The 24,104-nt window shown below is 41.1% G+C and overlaps 2 protein-coding genes across 4 annotated transcripts; both read right to left on the reverse strand.

Annotated features, from left to right (window-relative positions):
- Positions 1–1,528: 1,528 nt before the first annotated feature.
- On the reverse strand, positions 1,529–8,382 carry LOC129863408 (organic solute transporter subunit alpha-like). The gene is made up of 8 exons (XM_055935374.1): positions 7,467–8,382; positions 5,726–5,877; positions 4,198–4,271; positions 3,402–3,560; positions 2,912–3,023; positions 2,615–2,761; positions 2,300–2,405; positions 1,529–2,120 (listed from the first exon to the last, which is right to left on the reverse strand). The coding sequence occupies exons 1-8, from the start codon at positions 7,546–7,548 to the stop codon at positions 1,954–1,956; spliced, it is 999 nt and encodes a 332-aa protein (XP_055791349.1). The 5' UTR covers positions 7,549–8,382; the 3' UTR covers positions 1,529–1,953.
- A 2,905-nt stretch (positions 8,383–11,287) lies between these two features.
- On the reverse strand, positions 11,288–22,993 carry LOC129863407 (palmitoyltransferase ZDHHC20-B-like). Of its 3 annotated transcripts, XM_055935372.1 has the most exons (14): positions 22,482–22,993; positions 21,524–21,550; positions 21,198–21,292; positions 19,780–19,897; positions 19,613–19,682; positions 19,431–19,463; positions 18,955–19,075; positions 18,669–18,704; positions 17,921–18,053; positions 17,669–17,795; positions 15,985–16,071; positions 15,813–15,886; positions 15,680–15,727; positions 11,288–15,400 (listed from the first exon to the last, which is right to left on the reverse strand). In XM_055935372.1, the coding sequence occupies exons 1-13, from the start codon at positions 22,597–22,599 to the stop codon at positions 15,684–15,686; spliced, it is 1,083 nt and encodes a 360-aa protein (XP_055791347.1). In that variant the 5' UTR covers positions 22,600–22,993; the 3' UTR covers positions 11,288–15,400; positions 15,680–15,683. The 3 variants fall into 3 exon arrangements, with proteins under 3 accessions (XP_055791347.1, XP_055791346.1, XP_055791348.1); XM_055935371.1 differs by having other exon boundaries at positions 11,288–15,727; positions 22,482–22,991; XM_055935373.1 differs by lacking the exon at positions 18,669–18,704 and having other exon boundaries at positions 11,288–15,727; positions 22,482–22,986.
- Between the last annotated feature and the right edge of the window lie 1,111 nt (positions 22,994–24,104).

The following is a 24,104-nucleotide window of genomic DNA, read 5'->3' on the forward strand; positions in this document are numbered from 1 at the left end:
CAGCCGCAACCTCAGTTCGAGGTTCCCTATTACCCACTCGAGCTCCCCCTGGTCTCCCCCTCCCGCTTTTCAAGAAATACCTTGGTTACCTTATCCCTGTCTCCTCGTCTGAGTTGTGGGAAACAACACCTCCACTTCGCTGATTCTCAACACAGGGGCTCCTCAAGCGTGCATGCTCAGCCCCCTCCTGTACTCCCTGTTCACCCATGACTGTGTGGCCACGCACGCCTCCAACTCAATCATCAAGTTTGCATATGATACAACAGTAGTAGGCCTGATTACCAACAATGACAAGACAGCCTACAGGGAGGAGGTGAGGGCCCTGGGAGAGTGGTGCCAGGAAAATAACCTCTCACTCAACGTCAACAAAACACAGGAGCTGATCATTGACTTCAGGAAACAGCAGAGGGAACACGGCCCTATCCACATCGACAGGAACGCAGTGGAGAAGGTGGAAAGCTTCAAGTTCCTCACCGTACACATCACTGACGATCTGAAATGGTCCACCCACACAGACAGTATGGTGAAAAAAGCCTAACAGCTCCACTTCAACCTCAGGAGGCTGAAGAAATTTGCTTATCATCTAAAACCTTCACAAACTTTTACAGATGCACAATTGAGAGCATCCTGTCAGGTTGTATCACCGCTTGGTACAGCAACTGCACCATTCCTTAACCGCATGGCTCTCCAGAGGGTGGTGCGGTCTGCCCAACGCATTTTGGGGGGCAAACTACCTGCCCTCCAGGACACTAACAGCACCCGATATCACAGGAAGGCCAAAAAGATCAAGGACACCAAGAAACCAAGAAACACGAGCAATGGACATTAGACTGGTGGAAATCTGTCCTTTGGTCTGATCAGTCCAAATTTGAAATTTTTGGTTCCAACCGCCGTGTCTTTGTGAGACGCAGAGTAGATGAAAAGATGATCTCCGCATGTGTATTTCCCACCGTGAAGCATGGAGGAGGATGTGTGATGGTGTGGGGGTGCTTTACTGGTGACGCTGTCACTGACTTATTCAGAATTCAAGGCACACTTAACCAGCATGACTCCCACAGCATTCTGTAGCGATACACCATCCCATCTGGTTTGCACTTAGTGGGACTATCATTTGTTTTTCAACAAGACAATGACCCAAAACACACATCCAGGCTGTGTAAGGACTATTTGACCAAGGAGAGTGATCACCCAACCTCAACCCAATTGAGATGGTTTGGGATGATTTGGACCGCACAGTGAAGGAAAAGCAGCCAACAAAATTCAAGTGCTCAGCATATGTGAAGCTGGTTGAGAGAATGTCAAGAGTGTGCAAAGCTGTCATCAAGGCAAAGGATGGCTACTTTGAAGAATCTAAAATCTAAAATATTTTTTGATTTGTTTAAAACTTTTTTGGTTACTAAATGATTCCATATGTATTATTTCATAGTTTTGATGTCTTCACTATTATTCTACAATGTAGAAAATAGTAAAAACTACAGAAAAACTCTTGAATGAGTAGATGTGTTCAAACGTTTGACTGAGACTGTAGTTGTAATTCACTATATTTATTGATATGAATACAAAATACATATTTCATACCCCCATTAACCCGCTTTTGTTTATAAACTCCATCTCTTTCCAACACCCTCACACACCAAACTCCACATAGCCGTGTTGAGAGCTGAGGCAACTTGAGGAAATATGTATGGGACAGACATGTTGTTTGAGGTATATGTTCTAATATTATATTCAGCATAATGCAGGTAAACTTTTAATATACAGTAAGTTTCATCTCATACAAGACTAACCAACAACTAGAACAGCAGAATATACAGTATCACACCATCAAAACAAAATGAATATACAAGTAAAACAATAGTGTAAATGTTTGGTAGAGTCCCTCTCTCTCTCTCCCTCTAACGCACACTCATGCAAACACACACACCACTCTCCCTCTCACTCCACCCCAATCTCTCAGACAGTGTGCTCCCCCTGTGGGGCCTGCAGGCTGATCTTGCTGTTCTGGTCGTTGTCGTTGTCGTGGGGGTCGGTGGGAAGAGAGTCATAGGTGCGGCGGTACAACGCCCGGGTCACCAGGGTAACGATGAACATCTCCAAGATCATTAGCTGCTGACTCAACACTGCAGACAGACACAGAGACACACACACAGACAGACAGACCAGACAGACAGACAGACAGACCAGACAGACCAGACAGACCAGACAGACAGACCAGACAGACAGGGTTGGTGGACATGGTCTTCATATTGATCAAGTAATGGCTCTCGTTTGGCTGGTTTGGAGCTATTCTGTCACTTACTGGTGCCACGGGCACTAGAGGAGAATGGCGGGGAGCAGGCGATGGTTCCATCCAAGGCCAAGATGTTAATGATGGCCGTCTGCAGCTGACTGAGCACCAGCACCAACTATGGACACATAACCAGCGACATCATGGAGATGCATAGAATATTGGGATGCAGAAATGAACACGACAATACTGAATCAGACACTACACAACATTCCTAAAAACTCAAGGACTAAGAAAATGACAGAAGCTGATGTAATTTCACCAACGGCATTGAGCAGGCAGTTCCTGGACTTTCTGGTTTGTGCAGTAGGACATGATCAGACTCACCTGGTACATGGCATATTTAGGTATGATCTTGATGCTGCGCAGTGTGTTGCATATGTTCATGAACATGATGGCGACAGGCCAGAGGGAGATGATGGTGAGAACACCTATAAATGGGTTGATCCAAATAGCCGTGCCTGTGATCTCCAGCTAAACATGGAGACATGGAGAAAGGTTAAAGAGGATAGGCATTGAATAGTGGAATCAATGGAATGACACCAAGATCAGTTTGAAGCTTAAGATGTAAAGGGGATGTTTGTTGCTGAGAAGATTTTCACAGAAAGGAGGACAGTTACTTACATCAGAAAGATCAAAGTTGCCGTTGCTCCACAATATTATGGACACAATTGAGAGGACTGTCTTTAAGATAGCATACTGAAGAGCCCCCAGCTTCAGCAAGAATAGCATGCACCTGAATGAAAACAGACCAGAGTTATTAACATGTTCTAACCACTTGTCTTAAACATTACCAACACAAAGAATTTTCTGGCCCAAGTGTGACCTGAGTATGAATCATCATCCCACTGGTCACAGATGTCCTCTAGTTTTGATTTACATTTGGATTACTTGTCAACTAAGATGAATTCAATGTGAAATCGACTAAAAAGGTCACAATGTCATTAGATTTAAGCTAAAAGTTGGGTGAAAAAAATACAAAATACTCTTACATTGATGATTTTTTGCAAATTCAATCAGTTTTCCACATCATCACATTGATATGTTTGGGATGAAATGACATGGAAACAACATTGATTCAACCAGTTTTTTCCTAGTGGGTTGTTCCGGTTACCGTGTGACCGGAACGCGTGGCAAGCAGGGACAGCAGCAGCAGCAGGGTCCTACACTGATATTGAAGGTTTTCTGGGCATTGCTCTTCAAAAAGGCCTCACTACCCCCACTCTCCTCTATCATCAGAACCAAGATCTTATACACCACCACTGCAAAGTACCTATAGAGAAAAGGAGAGGGTTTACAGGTAAATTGTTAGATACATTGTACACACATAACAAGTGTGTGTCACCAGCCTTCAAAACCAGTTAGTCTGCCCACTCAACTTTTGTTTGTGTCCCAAAAAAATTTGTTTGTGCTTGTTTGTGTCATTTCCTGTATTTTTCTCTTCCAGCTCTCTGAGGATGTGGGATGATCTCTGATCTGCTGCATAGCACAATTTACATTTAAAGGCAATGTTCCCGCATTTGCGGAGCCTGCATTTACGGTAAATGCTAAATTACAATTGTGCTATACCATTCAATTTAAATCGTGCTATAGTACGGATCTTCTGCGATAGTGATTGAATCGAGCCCTTTCTTCCTAAGCTCCCAGCTCTCTGGGGATGATCTCTGACACAGTGTAATGATTAAGAGAGTGGTTAAACTGTGTTCACATAGTTGAGTGCATTCATAAAAAGCCTCCTCCCGTTTATGTCAGTACTCCTTGCTATGGCTTCCTGTCAGCTCATTACTACAGGTGAAAGAGCACTGCATCTACTTAGTGCAGTATAGTCAAATTGTTTATGCGTTCATAGAAGGGTATGAGAGAGAGAGAGAGAGAGAGAGAGAGTAGTGTGTGGGTGAGAGGAAACTTACGAATTAGAGGTCATATCTGTAAACATGGTAGCCCTTGGTATCCACATCCCAAAACAAGCCATGGTGGCAATGACCTGAGACAGAAACAGAACATTACTTTTAGTCATAACATTCATCATCCAGCAGCATACCACCCTGCATACCACTACTGGCTTGCTTCTGAAGCTAAGCAGGGTTGGTCCTGGTCAGTCCCTGGATGGGAGACCAGATGCTGCTGGAAGTGGTGTTGGAGGGCCAGTAGGAGGCACTCTTTCCTCTGGTCTAAAAAATACCCCAATGCCCCAGGGCAGTGATTGGGGACACTGCGCTGTGTAGGGTGCCGTCTTTCGGATGGGACGTTAAACGGGTGCCCTGACTCTCTGAGGTCATTAAAGATCCCATGGCACTTATCGTAAGAGTAGGGGTGTTAACCCCGGTGTCCTGGCTAAATTCCCAATCTGGCCCTCAAACCATCATGGTCACCTAATAATCCCCAGTTTACAATTGGCTCATTCATCCCCCTCCTCTCCCCTGTAACTATTCCCCAGGTCGTTGCTGCAAATGAGAACGTGTTCTCAGTCAACTTACCTGGTAAAATAACGGTAAATAAATAAATAAATAAATCATCCACATGGTTCTCATTCATATAAAGTGATTAATAAAATACTGTATGATCATAGAATGGCAGACATTCTAATTTACAGTTTAGCTAAAAGTTAAAGGCCCAGTGCAGTCAAAAATGTAATTACCCTGTGTTTTATATATATTTCCACACTATGAGGTTGGAATAATACTGTGAAATTGTGAAAATTATGTTAATGCCCTTTTAGTGTAAGAGCTGCTTGAAAAGACCACCTGGAATTTCAGCCTGTTTTGGTGGGATGGAGTTTTGACCTGCCTGGTGACATCACCAGGCGGTAAATTAGGTAATATACCAACAAGAAAGACAGTTCCAAATCCCTCTGCCAATAACAGCTTATTTTCAGATTTCACCTCACCACTCCCAGACAGTCCCAGCAAAATAAATGTGTTTCGCTAAGAAGCTATTTTTGTTTATTTTTGACCATTTGAATAGAAAACAAACACGATAAGGTACTTAATTGTTACCCAGAAATGATTTGAAATTCAAATAAAAACGGCTGCATTGGGCCTTAACACCCAAACAGATGTTTGTGATGTCATCTCTCCATGTAGGCAATCTAGCTATGTATAACCACAGTGATACACTGCTGTCTCAGTCGCTCGTCAAATCAAATTGTATTTGTCACATGCGCCGAATACAACAGGTGTAGTAGACCTTACAGTGAAATGCTTACTTACAAGCCCTTAACCAACAATGCAGTTCAAGAAATAGAGTAAAGAAAATATTTACTAAATAAACTAAAGTAAAAAATACAATAAAAAGTAACATAATAAAATAACAATAACGAGACTATATACTCATCCAGTCCAGACAGTGTAGCTATAACCACAGAGATACACTGGCAGTACTTATTGCATTCAATTGTATCTGGTGAAGGCTAGCGGAGACAGGGAGCTGACTTCTTACCGGTGCAGCACCATTGACCCACATAATAGTTGTCTTCTTAGGAGACGGGACTTTTCTATAGATAAACACACACTCCTCCAGGTATAGCAGCAGGGACAGCGTAGACATGAGGGTCAGCATGGAGTACAGAGCCACACCAAAGACATCCAGCTCTAGTTTAGGGAGAGAGTAAGGGGATCAGAAGGGAGAGAGAGAGAGGTTGTACAGGTCAGTAGAAGCCCCTGGCAACAACAACCTCTCTTGAGGATAGATCAAATCAAATCAAGTTTATTTTATATAGCCCTTCGTACATCAGCTAATATATCAAAGTGCTGTACAGAAACCCAGCCTAAAACCCCAAACAGCAAGCAATGCAGGTGTAGAAGCACGGTGGCTAGGAAAAACTCCCTAGAAAGGCCAAAACCTAGGAAGAAACCTAGAGAGGAACCAGGCTATGAGGGGTGGCCAGTCCTCTTCTGGCTGTGCCGGGTGGAGATTATAACAGAACATGGCCAAGATGTTCAAATGTTCATAAATGACCAGCATGGTCAAATCATAATAATCACAGTAGTTGTCAAGGGTGCAGCAAGTCAGCACCTCAGGAGTAAATGTCAGTTGGCTTCTCATAGCCGATCATTAAGAGTATCTCTACCGCTCCTGCGGTCTCTAGACTTTATTAGATCAATGCCCTGACAACATCCCCATGGACGCAACAGCATTTGTGAAACAGCCTCCAAACCATTTTATTCAGCCTCTTTTGAGGTTGAGTGCTGATGAGATTACAACAATACTTCACTCGGCCCAGTGAAAATCCAGCTGTCTAAATGTATCCTTGATTAGTTTCATATGGACTGAGATCGAGGCTATCTACAGAAACAATAAACCACCCTTGAAGAGATGTTGACTGAATACAAAGGATGAAAGGCCATGCAAGTTATTTGTAATTTATATCAAATGAGCCATCATATTTCTCAGAACAGAAAAATGACTTTGGAGAAACCAACATGCATATTTGTGGCCTACACATGGAGATGTAATGATGGGCAGAGTGAAATGCTGTCCCTCTAATCAGCCTGGAGCAGACTGTAGCCTTCCATTTGGAGGACAAATTAATTCTGAATCTGTTTTATTTGGCTTGTCTGTGTATCAGAGATTGTTTGGTGAACAACAACAACGTTCGGTTGCCTATCCTGACGTGAAGTTCGTTCTAAAGAATGTATTTGACTCTGACCTGTGCCACAGAAAGTATTTGACTAGCCACAAAATTAAGGAAATTAGATTTTCGGCCTGAATACTTCCAGAGCTAACACCTGAGCTTTAGCTCAACGGGCTAATAAAGTATTGTTGTGTGCCAGAGACCCAATCAGTCACATTTCTGCCATGCCAATGGCCACGGTGTAGTTATCACACACTTTTGAGAAAATAATTATATAGACTAACAGTCACTTCTAATATAGCCCTACTATATTATCATACGTCTGTAACTTCTGTAACTCCTGTTTTACCTTGGGATGCTTGACATGTCAGGTACAAATTAATGATATAAGACCAAGAAATAATACATTTTTATTATTATTATTTGTATTATTTATTTCACATATCAATGAGTATGTTAAGTCAATGAAGTCAAACATGCAAGAGAAACAGTCTGCGTCCCAGAAAGGGTTTTGTACAATTCGTAGTGAAATTCGCTTTCACAATTACAACTTTATAATGAAACACTATCTACAAACTGATAGATAAGGTAATCTGGGTAACTCACGCTTTATGACATCGATAGCCAACGGAGGTTCTTCTAAACAGGTCGGATGGATGGTGCTGTTGAGAGCTTCTTCCATGTCCATAGTCAGTTGAAATCGGTAATGTAAGGACTCGCAGCCAGGTTGTGAAAATATGCAGAAAATTAACTACCAGTGATGTATCTCTTGCCCACTGACTGCAGTTATATGAGGTGCGAGGAAGCAGACAGCAATAGATATTGAACTTTCCCCCGCAATTAACTTCTGACTGATGATGAGTAAATTGTTTGCTCATTGAATACTGACGATTTTCCTACTAGTCAATGAGACCACCTTCGCATAGAGAATGACAGATAACTGTATTTCATTCAAATCTTAGACCTACTGTATTTATTGAGCAACCTTCCTTATCAAGGGGAGCCCAATGACCCACAGTCGGCTCCTATAACTCTCAGTGGAATTACTTGCCCATAGATTTTATTTGATTCAGCACACGTTTACGTTTCAGGAGAATGAACTTTGATTGGGGTGTATCGTTTCTTGCCAGCCAACATACAGGAATGAAAGGGGTTGGGAAAGCATGCCAGACTTAACATATTACCAAATGAATCCAAGTAGAAAATAAATACCCACAGTCAGTTCAACTTCTAGTTTTGATTTCCATTTGCCAACCCGAATTCAACGTGAAATCAACAAAACATTTCACCATGTAATTGGATTTAGGTTAATAGTTGGGTGAAAAAAATACTAATCCCTTACCTTGATGACTTTTTTCAAATCCAATCAGCTTTCCACATTGATTCAATGTCGTCACATATATGTTTTTTGTTAAAATGACCTGGAAACGATGTTGATTCAACCAGTTCTTGCCCAGTGGGTATTGTATTGTTCAGCCATAAATCTTAAAGGTTGTGGGTTTACATACAAAGTATCACCTCTCTCGCTGATTATCTGGTGCCATTTAATTTCAGCGTTCTGCCAAACGAATTACTGTCTCTCCGTTAATGTCACTATTTCATTGCCTTCACTGTGTTTTTCGTCACTTACCCCATATGTTGTGTATCTGTGTAACTTTTAGTAATGAAAATATTCACCAGTGGTGTAATGACATGCACTGAGACCAGCAAGAGTGTTGAGGATAACTAGAACCTTTTTTCAAATTCTACCCATTTCAAATCAATAAACAATCCCTTTATAGCTAAATCGATTTTGTTGGATCCCTAAAACTCTGTCCCCATATACAGGAGCTAGAATAAAGGCTTTCCGGCATTGGGCTGTAGCTAATTGCTAAATATAGATGGTCTCATCATCACTCAACTGCATAATTGCATTTGAGCTAAGAAAAACATGATTTTAGTATGTAGAATTAGACAATTAGGTCTAATCAGTTTACCCGGTTACAAACTAAGTGAAGGGAGAAGGTGAAAGATGATCCAAAAACAGACCTGGATGGATGGATTACAGTCAAACAGTTTAGTAAGAGATGGAGAGAAAAGGAGAGAAATAGAAAAGGAATAAAGAGAAAAGGAATATAGAGAAAGAGAAAAGGAAGAGCGAGTACGAGAGACAGAAAGACAGGTAGCATAAAATACAATCTGAATAAAAAAGAAGCCATGCATTTAAATGTAAACTTGCTTTGCCTACAAAGACACCTGTAGATCGAGTCATGTGTGACTTCTCCATAGACGTGGGCTTCTCACACATTTTTCTCCATCCGCACACACTCAGTGGTTGGATGGCAGAGAGTTCATTCCCCACAGTAGACACTGTCACACTCTATAACCTTGATGCAATTGGAAGGGACAATCACATTCCTGTGAGTCCTTGAGATATAAACTGTTTTCAGTTCAATGCCATAACCATGCAGAGATAAACTTCTAACTAGATAGATAAACTTCGGAACTAGAAGCACAATCATTTCGCTACACTCGCATTAACATCTGCTAACCATGTGTACGTGACAAATAAAATTTGACTTGACTTGACTTCTAAAACTGCCACTGTTTTGTCCAAGTCAAACAATTCATTCTAAAACAAATAGTGTTATAAATAATGATATCATAACTGCCATCGATAAGAGACAATACTGTGCAGCTGTATTCAAGGCTTTTGACTCAGTCAATCACCACATTCTTATCGGCAGACTCAACAGCCTTGGTTTCTCAAATGACTGCCTCGCCTGGTTCACCGACTACTTCTCAGACAGAGTTCAGTGTGTCAAATCGGAGGGCCTGTTGTCCGGACCTCTGGCAGTCTCTATGGGGGTGCCACAGGGTTCAATCCTCGGCCCGACTCTCTTCTCTGTATACATCAATGATGTATACATGCTGCTGGTGATTCACTGATCCACCTCTACGCAGACAACACCATTCTGTATACCTCTGGCCCTTCTTTGGACACTGTTAACTAACCTCCAGACAAGCTTCAATGCCATACAACTCTCCTTCCGTGGCCTCCAACCGCTCTTAAATGCAAGTAAAACTAAATGCATGCTCTTCAACCGATCGCTGCCCACACCTGCCCGCCCGTCCAGCATCATTACTCTGGGCGGTTCTGACTTAGAATATGTGGACAACTACAAATACCTAGGTGTCTGGTTAGACTGTAAACTCTCCTTCCAGACTCACATTAAGCATCTCCAATCCAAAATTAAATCTAGAATCGGCTTCCTATTTCGCAACAAAGCATCCTTCACTCATGCTGCCAACATACCCTCGTAAAACTGACCATCCTACCAATCCTTGACTTCGGCGATGTAATTTACAAAATAGCCTCCAACACTCTACTCAGCAACTTGGATGCAGTCTATCACACTGCCATCTGTTTTGTCACCAAAGCCCCATATACTACCCACCACTGCGACCTGTATGCTCTCGTTGGCTGGCCTTCGCTTCATATTCGTCGCCAAACCCACTGGCTCCAGGTCATCTATACGTCTTTGCTAGGTAAAGCCCCGCCTTAGCTCTGTGGTCACCATAGCAGCACCCACCCATAGCATGCGCTCCAGCAGGTATATTTCACTGGTCACCCCCAAAGCCAATTCCTCCTTCGGCCGCCTTTCCTTCCAGTTCTCTGCTGCCAATGACTGGAACGAACTGCAAAAATCACTGATGCTGGAGACTCATATCTCCCTCACTAACGTTAAGCACCAGCTGTCAGAGCAGCTCCTAGATCACTGCTCCTGTACATAGCCTATCCAACTACCTCCTCCCCATACTGTTATTTATTTTGCTCCTTTGTATCCCAGTATCTCTACTTGCTCACTCATCTTCTGCACATCTACCACTCCAGTGTTTAATTGCTATATTGTAATTATTTCACAACTATGGCCTATTTATTGCCTTACCTCCTTTATCCTACCTCATTTGCACACACTGTATATAGACTTTTTCCTATTGTATTATTGACTGTATGTTTGTTTATTCCATGTGTAACTCTGTGTTGTTGTATGTGTCGCACTGCTTTGCTTTATCTTGGCCAGGACGCAGTTGTAAATGAGAACTTGTTCTCAACTGGCCTACCTGGTTAAATAAAGGTGAAATAAAAAAATAAAATAAAATGTGTAACAGTGAATGCTGTGATTTTCCCTGCATCTGTCACCGACACCTCGTTCGTTGACCCCACGATATGTGTGAATAGTCTTATATTGCTAAACCTTGCCCTCACGTTTGCTGAAGATTTGCCAAGTGACTTATGACATGACAGTGGCTTATTTTGGCACATTGCGCTCACCATATAAAGTGGTCTAACTAAAATGTTAATCAGACTGTGTCCAACATTTAGCAGGCCCTACCCTTGTTGTAATGGGACTATCTAGGCAACCAACATTGTTTCTAAGCATGAATGCACTCAAAACAGTTTTTATTGTTAAAATGTACACATTAATACAGTGTATTTATCTACAAAATAACATTTAAAAAAAATTATTGCACTTTGTGCAAACTATTTCCACATTTAGAGTATATTAAAAAAAAAATATGAACAACCAAAACTGGCTGACAGGGTAGTACAAATAGTGAGAAAATACTTAACATGCAAAACAGATTCAATAAAAAAATAAGATATTATTTATTTTAACAGGAAATTGGTCCATGATTTACCATCAACATATTTTGTGAATATACAATGTAGCACAAAATACTTCTCTATGGCATTCATTTTAAAATGAGAAAGTTAGGATTTCTGGTTAGTCACTATGCTATCACTCTACATTCCTCCACAATAGGGTGTTATACCAACATATATGCATCCAGTAAACAAACAGCTTGCAAATTCCAAACAACTCTCCTAAAAACCACATGGATCATAGTCAGTTGGAAATTGAGAAACCCGATCACGAATATTCTGAAAAAAATTAAATAATAATAAAGTGTCCATTGAGAGGTTGATGCCCAGCTCTAGCCTCCTCTTGGTGGTCTATGAGCATCCTGGCATGATTTACTACAGCAGAACAGTAACTTTCCCAGGGACTACTACACATGGAAACTGGTCTACTGGTATTAACAAATCTGGTTCAGTACATTACATATTTATGTATATGCTCAACATTGTACATCGTCCACGACAAAACAATCAAATAATAAGAAAACAGCTATAATAATAATCAAAGAAAGCAGCATTTGTGATGTAAAATGTGCTTTAAAAAACATTTTGTTCAAAGCCTTCCGTTTTTCTCCATATGTATGCCATTCATCAGATTGAGAAGTCAGGAATTGAAGGAGTGTGTTTTGCATAAAGTGATCACAAAGCTATTCCTTATTCTCAAAGATAGAACTCTCACTTTCCTGTGAAATGTGTCGAAGTCCCCTCTCGCCAACAAAAGTGATGACTTCACAGATACCTTAATCTTCATAAACTCAAGTTAAAAAAATGCTACATATCTGAAAACAACATATGGCAATGCAGACAATAGCAAAAATAAACAATGGAAAAACTGCAACTTAAAAGAAACCTTGGAAATAAATACTTAATGGAATAACAATGCTGTCCAATGTTAATGAATTATACACCTCTGAAAAAACAATGTGTTGTCTCACAACCAAATTCTTGATTAAAAAAAAATCTGCCTTGTCACATACACCAAGTGTACAAAACATTAGGAACATGAGACTGACCAGGTAAATCCAGGTGAAAGCTATGATCCCTTGTTGGTCACCTGTTAAATCCACTTCAATGAGTATAGATGAAGGGGAGGAGACAGGTTAAAGAATAATTTTTAAGTCTTGAGCCATGGATTATGTACAGTGGGGCAAAAAAGTATTTAGTCAGCCACCAATTGTGCAAGTTCTCCCACTTAAAAAGATGAGAGGCCTGTAATTTTCATCATAGGTACACTTCAACTATGACAGACAAAATTAGAAAAAAAAAATCCAGAAAATCACATTGTAGGATTTTTAATGAATTTATTTGCAAATTATGGTGGAAAATAAGTATTTGGTCAATAACAAAAGTTTCTCAATACTTTGTTATATACCCTTTGTTGGCAATGACAGAGGTCAAACGTTTTCTGTAAGTCTTCACAAGGTTTTCACACACTGTTGCTGGTATTTTGGCCCATTCCTCCATGCAGATCTCTTATAGAGTAGTGATGTTTTGGGGCTGTTACTGGGCAACACGGACTTTCAACTCCCTCCAAAGATTTTCTATGGGGTTGAGATCTGGAGACTGGCTAGGCCACTCCAGGACCTTGAAATGCTTCTTACGAAACCACTCCTTTGTTGCCCGGGCGGTGTGGTTGGGATCATTGTCATGCTGAAAGACCCAGCCACGTTTCATCTTCAATGCCCTTGCTGATGGAAGGAGGTTTTCACTCAAAATCTCACGATACATGGCCCCATTCATTCTTTCCTTTACAGGGATCAGTCGTCCTGGTCCCTTTGTAGAAAAACAGCCCCAAAGCATAATGTTTCCACCCCCATGCTTCACAGTAGGTATGGTGTTCTTTGGATGCAACTCCGCATTCTTTGTCCTCCAAACACGACGAGTTGAGATTTTACCAAAAAGTTATATTTTGGTTTCATCTGACCATATGACATTCTCCCAATCTTCTTCTGGATCATCCAAATGCTCTCTAGCAAACTTCAGACGGGCCTGGACATGTACTGGCTTAAGCAGGGGGACACGTCTGGCACTGCAGGATTTGAGTCCCTGGCGGCGTAGTGTGTTACTGATGGTAGGCTTTGTTACTTTGGTCCCAGCTCTCTGCAGGTCATTCACTAGGTCTTCCCGTGTGGTTCTGGGATTTTTGCTCACTTTTCTTGTGATCATTTTGACCCCACGGGGTGAGATCTTGCGTGGAGCCCCAGATCAAGGGAGATTATCAGTGGTCTTGTATGTCTTCCATTTCCTAATAATTGCTCCCACAGTTGATTTCTTCAAACCAAGCTGCTTACCTATTGCAGATTCAGTCTTCCCAGCCTGGTGCAGGTCTACAATTTTGTTTCTGGTGTCCTTTGACAGCTCTTTGGTCTTGGCCATAGTAGAGTTTGGAGTGTGACTGTTTGAGGTTGTGGACAGGTGTCTTTTATACTGATAACAAGTTCAAACAGGTGCCATTAATACAGGTAACGAGTGGAGGACAGAGGAGCCTCTTAAAGAAGAAGTTACAGGTCTGTGAGAGCCAGAAATCTTGCTTGTTTGTAGGTGACCAAATACTTATTTTCCACCAAAATTTGCAAATAAATTCATAAAAAATCCTACAATGTGATTTTCTGGGTTTTTTCTCTCATTTTGTCTGTCATAGTTGAAGTGTACCTATGATGAAAATTACAGGCCTCTCTCATCTTTTTAAGTGGGAGAACTTGCACAATTGGTGGCTGACTAAATACTTTTTTGCCCCACTGTATGTGTGCCATTCCGAGTGTGAATGGGCAAGACAAAATATTTAAGAGCCTTTGAACAGGGTATGGTAGTAGCTGCCAGGTTGAGTGTGTCAAGAACTGCAACGCTGCTGGGTTTCACACTCAACAGTTTTCCATGTGTATCAAGAATGGTCCATCACCCAAAGGACATCCAGCCAACTTGACACAACTGTGGGAAGCATTGAGAGTCAAATTGGGCCAGGATCCCTGTGGAAAGCTTTCAAAACCTTGTAGTCCATGCCCTGACAAATTGAGGCTGTTCTGAGGGCAAAAGGGGGTGCAACTCAATATTAGGAAACGTTTTCCTAATGTTTTGTACACTCAGTGTATATCATCACTGATGCACGGAATTTTGCAAAACATGAGTTAGGATTTGGCCCGTAAAATTGTAAACATAAATGCTCTCCGAGTTCCATTTCCATCTCTCTAAATTATAAAGTTATTACACCATGCTAAGGTCAACTATGACACTGTACTATACCTTTGTTCTTCCATACTGTACTGAAGGCACAATGCACATTTAAGTTACGATGATACAGAGCAGGAGAGGATTTTGGGAGAGGCATAGGGTCCTACAAAGCCGTGGTTCGTAGAAACCTACTGTCCTATTGAAATCAATGGATATGCTTAGCACCCGTCACGTTTCAAGTTTAAAGTGCATACAGTACACACACGCTACAATCAACCGAGACAGTAGTGCTCATGACCTTCAGGGCCAAAAGACACAACATGGTATCCCCTGGGCTTAATCAAATCAAAACCACTAACATATTTTCTGTTCTAAGACACAGTGAACTCGTCATTTTTTTCAATAAAGCAAGTGAATACTGATTTGACGGAGGCGTATAACTGTAAAGCAATTATTTTCCTGCACTTATCTGACCTAGTGCAAAGAGTATTCTTTTTTTGGCTTGAATAACAGAGCAGTTCCAAAGATTAATAATAGTTACCAAAAAAATATTGTTGTGCGTCTTTGGTTAGCAACAAAGACAACGCGTCTGCATGCGTTTGGTGAGGATGGAAACTGAAAGCTGATGAATGCTCTGCTGACAGATGTGTCCATGACAGTCCAGGGTTTGTCCATGGTAACAGGGATGCTGTTTGGTGGTCATAAGAACGACAATAGAAAAGATGACGGCTATACGAGAGCGGTTACTAGACATTTTGTTCATGGTATTAGGGGTACTGCATGTGATAAAAGGCTGGTTTCTGTAGAGAAAAAGATGCTGCTGGTTGTAAGGCATCACAGTTAATGGCTCAGTTGTCTCCTGGCAGACATCTAAACTGGCCATTTGAGCCACCTGGTGGTTATCAGTTTCCACTCTAAAGTCTGCAGGAAACACACGCACTTCAGCGGAACTCATCCATAGACTTACCTGTCTATGATTCACGCTCCATTGTCACAGTTACCGTCTGGGCTACGTCTGAAACACAAGGGTTCTAGGGTCAGGCAGCACACAGACACATGGTTAATTGACATTGCAGGATATCTATGGGGAATCTACATACCATCCTGATGGCCCTCAATGTGGTTAATGTTGTTGCCAAGGACGTGCTTGGGGCTTGCCAGACCATCTTCAGAGCTGTTGGAGGACAAGGCAGAGATTAATTTAATGAATTAGGTGAGATCATTTTACTGAATCAGGAATTAAATAAATCAACCCGAGAAACCATAAATAACCTTTTGCCGTTGATCTGGAGGCCCACAGCTATTTGCTCAGGATCTAAGGTCAGCAACCGGGTGGCAAAACTGTGTCCATCACCATGACTAACAGAGAGAAAGGAGAGGAGAGAGAGAACGGGGGGGGGGGGGGGGGCATTTGGTATTTAAACCCTGTACTAAGTTTCTAATTACTAAAATAATTAGATTAAAACTTTTAAAAAAAATGTTTTATTAAACAACACAATGCATACAAATAACATCACACCTGCATTTCCAGGGCCCTTCACTCTGCCACATGGCCTCAAACTGCACCCTTTTGTTTCTCTCCGTCGCCCACTCACTTTCATCATTCAGATAATAAAGCACTTGAACTTTCCATTGTGTTAACAACGGAGGATTGGTTTATTTCCAGGTTAAGTATACGTTTTTTCAAGATGACTGAAGAGAAAAGTATCGTCCAACCCATTGGGTATCTCACTGCACCCTCATATGCCATGTCTGGATAAGCAGACAGATGGATTAAAAGTACATTTACACTGTAATACTTCTGACAGCCAACTTTCTCAATCCGCCCCTAACTTTTGGACTTTATAACAATCCCAGAAGGCATTGAATTATTGACTAATTGTTAGTTTTACACTTAAGACATGACTCTGCAGTTGTGCTGTAGAATTTGTGAATTGTGTCTCTTGTATAATACATTTGATTCATTAGTTTATACCGGATTAAGCATACATTTTCATTAACTGTCATCTCGTTAGTTATGTTCCAACATTCCCTCCATCTTGTGCCAATATCAGTTATTTTTAAGTTTTAGTTCCAATAGTTTTTGTCAGTTGGATAGGCTTGTATATCTTAGCTATCATATGAACATCCTGTTCTGACTCAAATAGGATTCCCTCAAGATTGCTCTGATGTCCAAAAGATCAAATAGACATTGTGATACGTTTTAAGTTGCATGCATTTTAAAATATCTACATTAGTCAATCCAAAATTGCTTTGTAATGCTGTCATGGAAATATTTGTGTTTCTATGACTTTAGATTTACATGTGGACCAATTTATTGGTGAATTCTGAAAAGCTATCCAAGGACTGTTCCATAGGCTTGTGTTTTTAGGAGGTCATATATGTTTTTGTAGAATACGGTAAAAAAATTCCATGTTGTTCTTAACTATGAAGTTGTTAATGTTCTTAGCTTTTTCCTTTGAAAATAGACACGTGAAAAGATTCTGAGGTGAACATGTGCATCTTCAAAATGTACCCATTGTTCCTCTTGAATGCATTTAACTATATGTCGCAAGCAAAAGCCTTGGGAGGCGAGTTTATACAATTCCAAGTCAGGAAGGTTCAAACCAACACTTAGACATAGGAAGATGTAAAATGTTCCTTTTTATTCTACGAGTTTTATTTGCCCATATACAGTCTGTTATGACCAAGTATACTTCAGTGCGGTAATTGGTATTACCGAGAATAACTATACTTTGGGAGCCATTCCATTCTGAAAAGGTTAATTCTACCGCTAAGATTTCTGTGAAGATTGTTCCATTTAATTAGGTCTGCTTTCATATTGGTGAGTGATGGGATCAAGTTATCTTTATATATTTGTCACTTATTAAGCATACTAAGTATTTGAAATGTTTTGTGGTCCACTTAAAAAAAAGATTCTAAAGGTCCAATAGAATAGCAGAATTGGTGTTTTCACCTGGTGTAGATGGGAAACATCCAGTACTTCTTCTGGTCTCCAAACACCTCCAACACATTCCTACTGAAGCCCAGAGAGAAGCCATTTTTGTCTGGGCCATTTCTGAAGACAGGAGCCCTGAAAGCCTCTGAAATAAAAACCAATACATAAACTTATATTATGACAAACAATGATAAAAAGTTGTCAACAATCAATCAAGACAATACTGGATGAGATGTTCTGTGTTACAGCATGGTGAGGCATGGCAGCTACCTATGGTGGTCCTGTTCTTTCCCACAAGCCAGAGATGGTAGCTGAAAAGCGACAGGATGCTGATGAAGAACATTGCCGCCACAAAAAACAGAAACAACACGTGGAATTTGGCGTGAGTGTCGGGCAGCTGATTCTTGAGAGGAAAGAGAGAGGAGAGCCGTTAGTGATGTCATACTTTTCAACAGAACCATACAGTAGTAATGTTAACCTTCTGCAGACACACAGGATGTGCACAGACACACAGGATCAGTCAGTTGTAAATGACAATGGGTGACCTACTCATTCTGGAGAAGCAGAATCTGAGCCTACATGACTGTTCAGTGAAGGGCTCCAGAAGATACTACATACAGTACAAACGTTTGGTTGTCTGTGAATTCAATATGCAAAATAAGACATGCTAAACAACCAATCCTGTCCAACTCAGTTGGCCAAGATGACAGTGGGCATTCATTGTCACAAGCAAGGCAGCATACAACACAGACAAGGACAGAAGCCCAGTCTTAACACTCAAGGAGGAACAGACAACAGCTTATGCTGCAAGACAACAGTGTTTGACACATACTGAAGAGAATCCCTCAACAGCGACTTGTACATCAGAGACAGAAGGCTTGTGAATGCCATTATGGGTGGAGCTTCTCTAGCTTACCTTGTTGTGACTTGCCATTAGTGGCAATAGGCTATTCAAAGAAGTGCAACCTTGCTTTTTAACTAACCATGACGATCAGATGGTGACAATCTTGCATTTTACCTGAGGACAATCCCCAACAGATCTCCTTCGGCAATGCTTTAGGCAAAGTATTAGAGACAGATTGTTAGTGGAGAAATGTGTGCAACTATTTTACAGCGATTAGATATAAAAATAAATCTGACATGCAGACTGCTCAAATTTGAGGTGGATTATGTAGAGGATTTGGGTATTGGCTAATTGGAACATGCGATCAGTGATCTTACAGTGTAAGTGTTTACACTCAACCACTAAGCTCTGGCTAGGGAAGAAATGAAAGGCAGCTAGAGTATTACTTAGTAGTACTTACTGTCCAGAATTTGATGAAATACTGCAGGACAGTAGCAGCGATAAACACACAATACAGCATGGAGTAGGCCAGAAACAAGACAAAGAACTTGTAGTTCGAAAATCCAACACAGTTATTCACCCTGAGCAAGAAACAGAGGGAGAGAGGGGTAAATTAATCAGTCAACTTGGCTCCTGCTGCCTTCTCCACTAGTTGCCTCTATTCTCTATCAAATAAAGTGATGACACAAAGTCTACAGAATTATCTGTTTGAGAGCTGAGTAATCCCTTTTCCATTACTGTACTAGACCAAACAGTGACTTCATCAAGTAAAAAGGTCAGACAGATCAAATATGCTGACGCAGTAGAATGGAGAGGATTAAACTCTCCACTGATCCAATCACTATCAAGTCAGTATAAACAAAGAACTTCACACACAAAAGGAGTGTACTGCTGCTAAGCATCTAAATTACAAGAACGGACTGAGGTGTTACATACCATGGACAGTGATGATCCATCTTCAGTACACACCTGAGAGAGAGAGAGAGATGGAGCACAAAAAACAAGGGAAAGAAGAAAATAGTATATTACTTTGGAGTTAACCATCTAAAAATACCCCACATAACATCCCATGGTGCATCTCATCTGAACCCCACAGAGACAGAATTAACTGAACTCACATGTCACAGGTGGAGCAGTGGTGGGAGCGGTCGGGTTTGATCACCTGACAGTGGTCACAGTACCGGACGGCTGTGGAGAACACACCAATACATCTGCTCAATCATCATCAGCTTTAAATCCAAGGTGTGTGTGTTCCAACTATGTGTCGACTGTATTGTATTCTCACCTCCGGTCCCAGTGCGTGTGTAGACAGGCAATCCTACGGCCGCTTTCTTCAGGATGTCCTGCTGAGCGTCTGGCTGCTCCTTCTCATACTGCTCCTTCTCCACTTTGGCCAGACAAAACTGACAAGAGAACAGAGAGAGTTTCACCAAGTATGTTATAGCACAGTTAGTACCGGTAGTCATGCATCTAGAAATTAGGGCCCAGTTGAAATGTGAAACAAGTAACTTGAGATTGAGACAGAGTAACCCCACTTCAAAACTACAACCATATGCTCACACACACACACACTCCTATGTGAACATCTGCTGTACAGTGTAATTACAGAGCGCCTTGGGAACCGCCCAGCCCAGTGCCTACTCCCCTGGCCCCGTGGCATTGTGGTGTAGCATCTCACGGGAGGCAGAATTAGTACTACTGGTGAAGACAGATACACTGTGTATTAGGGCTGTCTCCGACTAAAATCTCGACTGACCGAAAGTAGTCTGTTCTTACGACCAGTCTGAATTTTAAAACATGCATTTTTCCATATATAGACACACCATATGTTTGAATGAAATCAACTATATGTTGGCTACTGAGCTTGTCTGATGCTTTAAGCACTGTGATTAAAAATGAAGAAACAAATGACTCAAGCGGGAGCCAGAGATCAAGATAGCCTAACCAGAAGAAGAAGACGGTAATAGGCTACACCAGCGGTCAGTAACCTTTTCCATTTGGAGTGCCAAGTTATCCTACCATTTCTACTGATCTGCATGCCAGTTATGATTTTCATATGCACATTTTAATTTGTAATAAAGTCTATATATATCTCAGAATCAATGTCATGTGGTTAATCAATATTCTATCTAAATGAAAATGATACAAATCTAAAATAAACTTTATCGCTATTGCCCATATGTAAAAAGCCAACAAACAAAAACATTGCAGCCCGCAGGTAGAAAATATCCTGATAAAAATAATTATCCTATAAATCACATTGGCTACACATGGCCTGTCTGTAAGGAACTTGAAACATTGTATCAACTATTAATTTGGTAGCTAGCAAACTTGCAACATTGTATAAAATATTCTGGGCCATATCCTGAGCTAGTGAGATCCGGACAGACTGACACAGCTGTAGAATATTTGTGCATGGGATAAGAAGTAATCGGGTAGGCCTATTTTACGACGTTTCCACCGGAAACAGAAATTGCCATAACCAAACAAACATCGTAGATAAGAAATTATGGTAATTAACTGTAAATGTACTACTGGTGATACTGGTGTGCCATCCCAGCGGCATCCGCACTGGATTAGTCAACTCATACAGGCGTCTCGTGTGCCATATATTTTTTTAAATATATATTTGCCACCGCCCTACAAAAGAAATATCAGCTAACAGCCTATCGACCAGTATGGGGTCAGCCCTACTCTGTATACCTCTTTAGAGGGGCTGGCAGGCCTACTGCAGATAGTCTTCCAGTAGGACCAGATAAACATGATGAAGAACAGGTGGAAGACAACCAGGTATGATACTGTTGGAGAGAGGAGCAAGAACAAAAGACAACCAGGTATGATACTGTTGGAGAGAGGAGCAAGAACAAAAGACAACCAGGTATGATACTGTTGGAGAGAGGAGCAAGAACAAAAGACAACCAGGTATGATACTGTTGGAGAGAGGAGCAAGAACAGAATACAACCAGGTATGATACAATAGAGTGTGTGATCAGTTGTAAAAGCACCAAATGTTTCTGAATGTTACTTACTTTTTTCTGCATTATTTGGGATTGTAACTGAAACAGACAAAGTACACACAGAGAGAGAAAAGAGGAGTTTAGAGAGGGCATCTGATTGATGCGTCTGCAGAGTTACAGTACTACAGTAGTATGCTCACATCTACAGACCCCCTCCTCTCACCCCCCAGCGGTAGCCTGGCACTACCAGTGGGGGACCCACCCATCACAGAATGCTTTGTTTGCCCTGCTGAAGGGATGCCCCTGATTACAGCCACTGACTGACTGACATGCATGTCATTGTACCATCAACAGCAGAAACTGGCTAAAACAGGTTTAGTCACAGTGATGTTCACATGAGGAGTCAGCTGTGTGGGAATAAGAGTATTTGAGGCCAGAGTAGCCTCATATCAAATGGCTTTTAAGATTATTGGCACATAATCCAATACAGAATAACAGCCTTATTGAGACCTAGGCTGAAGAATGTCAAAATAAGAAATAATTTAGGTCAAAGTGGCTCCCGAGTGGTGCAGAGGTCTAAGACACTGCTTTTCAGTGCAAGAGGCGTCACTACAGTGCCTGGTTCGAATGCAGGCTGTACCACATCCAGCCGTGATTGGCCGTCATTGTAAATAAGAATTTGTTCTTAACTGGCTTTCCTAGTTAAACAAAGGTTAAATAAAAAATGAGCGTGAATGGGCAAGACAAAAATTCGACACTGTCTCATTGACCTCCATACAACAATCCCTCACTTCCATACAATACAAAATGTGTCTGTCTATTTCCTTCTAGGAACAGTGGCTTCAATCTATGAGCACGATTGGCTATCCGCAACAAAGTAGGTTTTCACTGTTTCACCTGTTTTCGTCCCACCACATTTCTGTACTGTTTCCCGAATCCTACACATCCTCCAGCTGGGCAGTCAAGCAACTTTGTTTCAATGAGGAAACAAACCCCGTTAATCATCCAAAAACGATAATTGTATACTTACAGATACAGAGTTCCACGACGTATGCATAATAAGACCAGCCAACGACCAGGTTGATGAAAATAACAGGTATCCAAGCTAAACTCCGTTGACAGCACTTTAGTACATGATGCGGCGCCATCTTTAATCCTGCGGAAAATAGTGGTGTGACGTCAAGGCTCCAGCTTTTTGACTGAACCGAAGATTATCTATTATATTGACAAGATAGTCGAGTAGCCGCTCCAACAAATGACTGAAGAATGGAAATACATGTCCTCAAAGACGAAAGACAAACGGGAGGAGTCAATATCAGGTGGGACCATTCTAGCCAATCAGAGGGCAGATACGCGAGTGAACAACACGCACAACTCCAATATAAATGTTGACGTTTTTTCCCAAATTGCCAAAACGCCACGTGCGTCCACTTATATAGTGCATTCGTAAACCTCACAATTACAATTACGAAACGTGTATACGATCAAATAAGCCTCACGTGGAAAATTAGCAGTTACATTTTTTGCTCGACCAAATTCGACACTGTCTCATTGACCTCCATACAAGAATCCCTCAGTTCGTGGACAGATTTTGGGCAGAGTAATGCCGCGTTCAAAGCCACTGGGAGCTTGGAACTCGGAAATCTCCGAATTCAGTCTGTTCAAAACAACTGGGAACTTGGAGAAAAAAATACGAGCTCCGACTGGGAAAAATCGATTCGAATAGTCATCCAACTCAGAATTTCCACTCGGGAACTTTCTTTTTACAGCTTTTTAGACTTTCCGACCTGAAGATCACTGACGTCATGATTTGACCTCGTGTTATTCTGAGTTCCCAGGTGTTGTGAACGCGGCATCAACCCTTTCGCTTCGCCTCTTCCTTTCTCACTGAACAATGAACGCCTCTTCTCCATCAGATGAATTCACGACACATCTGTACAGCTGTGATCTGGTAGGCCATGGAGACTGGACGTGAATTGACAATCTTATTAAATTACCGAATTGTGTGGGGGTGGGTGATTCTAATAAGTTAGTATTGCAATGTCTGCTTGTATTCATTGTTTGTCATTTCCACTTTAAAACGTCAGACTTGATTTCCCTAAGGAAACATTTATCAACCCCTACAAAAAATGTCCATTAATTATAATCCACATAATAATTCACATTTCCTGTTGTTGCAAAATTATTTCCCTGCTGTAGCAAACTAGCTCAAATGAAGATCTTACGTCTGTAAACCTAATACAGGGGTCTTCAACCTTTCCTTCCCGCACTGGTAGCCTATTCTCGGATGCTTTTTCAAGGGTTATGTCAGATATTCCAGTGAGTGTAATTGGCTCCAATGAGTGTAATTTGCTCAATATTAGGAGTTGATAAATAAATTTGACATCATTAGAATATATTCTCCTCTTTTCTACTGTAGGTATGTTGCTAGCGATATAAAAAAAAAATAATAAACACTGAAAAAAAATATTATTTATATTATTTTATGTATTTTATAGGACCCACTACAGTACCTTCGTGGATCCCCAGTTGAAAACCCCTGGCCTAAACCACAAGAGAATGGATAACATGTTTTATATGCTTCACCTCATGTGTCAGAGTTTATAACCTGGTTGCCAAACTTGCCATATTTGTTTGGAGATAACAGATAGGC

Source organism: Salvelinus fontinalis, chromosome 10 (assembly GCF_029448725.1).
Source record: "Salvelinus fontinalis isolate EN_2023a chromosome 10, ASM2944872v1, whole genome shotgun sequence".
Lineage (NCBI taxonomy): Eukaryota > Metazoa > Chordata > Actinopteri > Salmoniformes > Salmonidae > Salvelinus > Salvelinus fontinalis.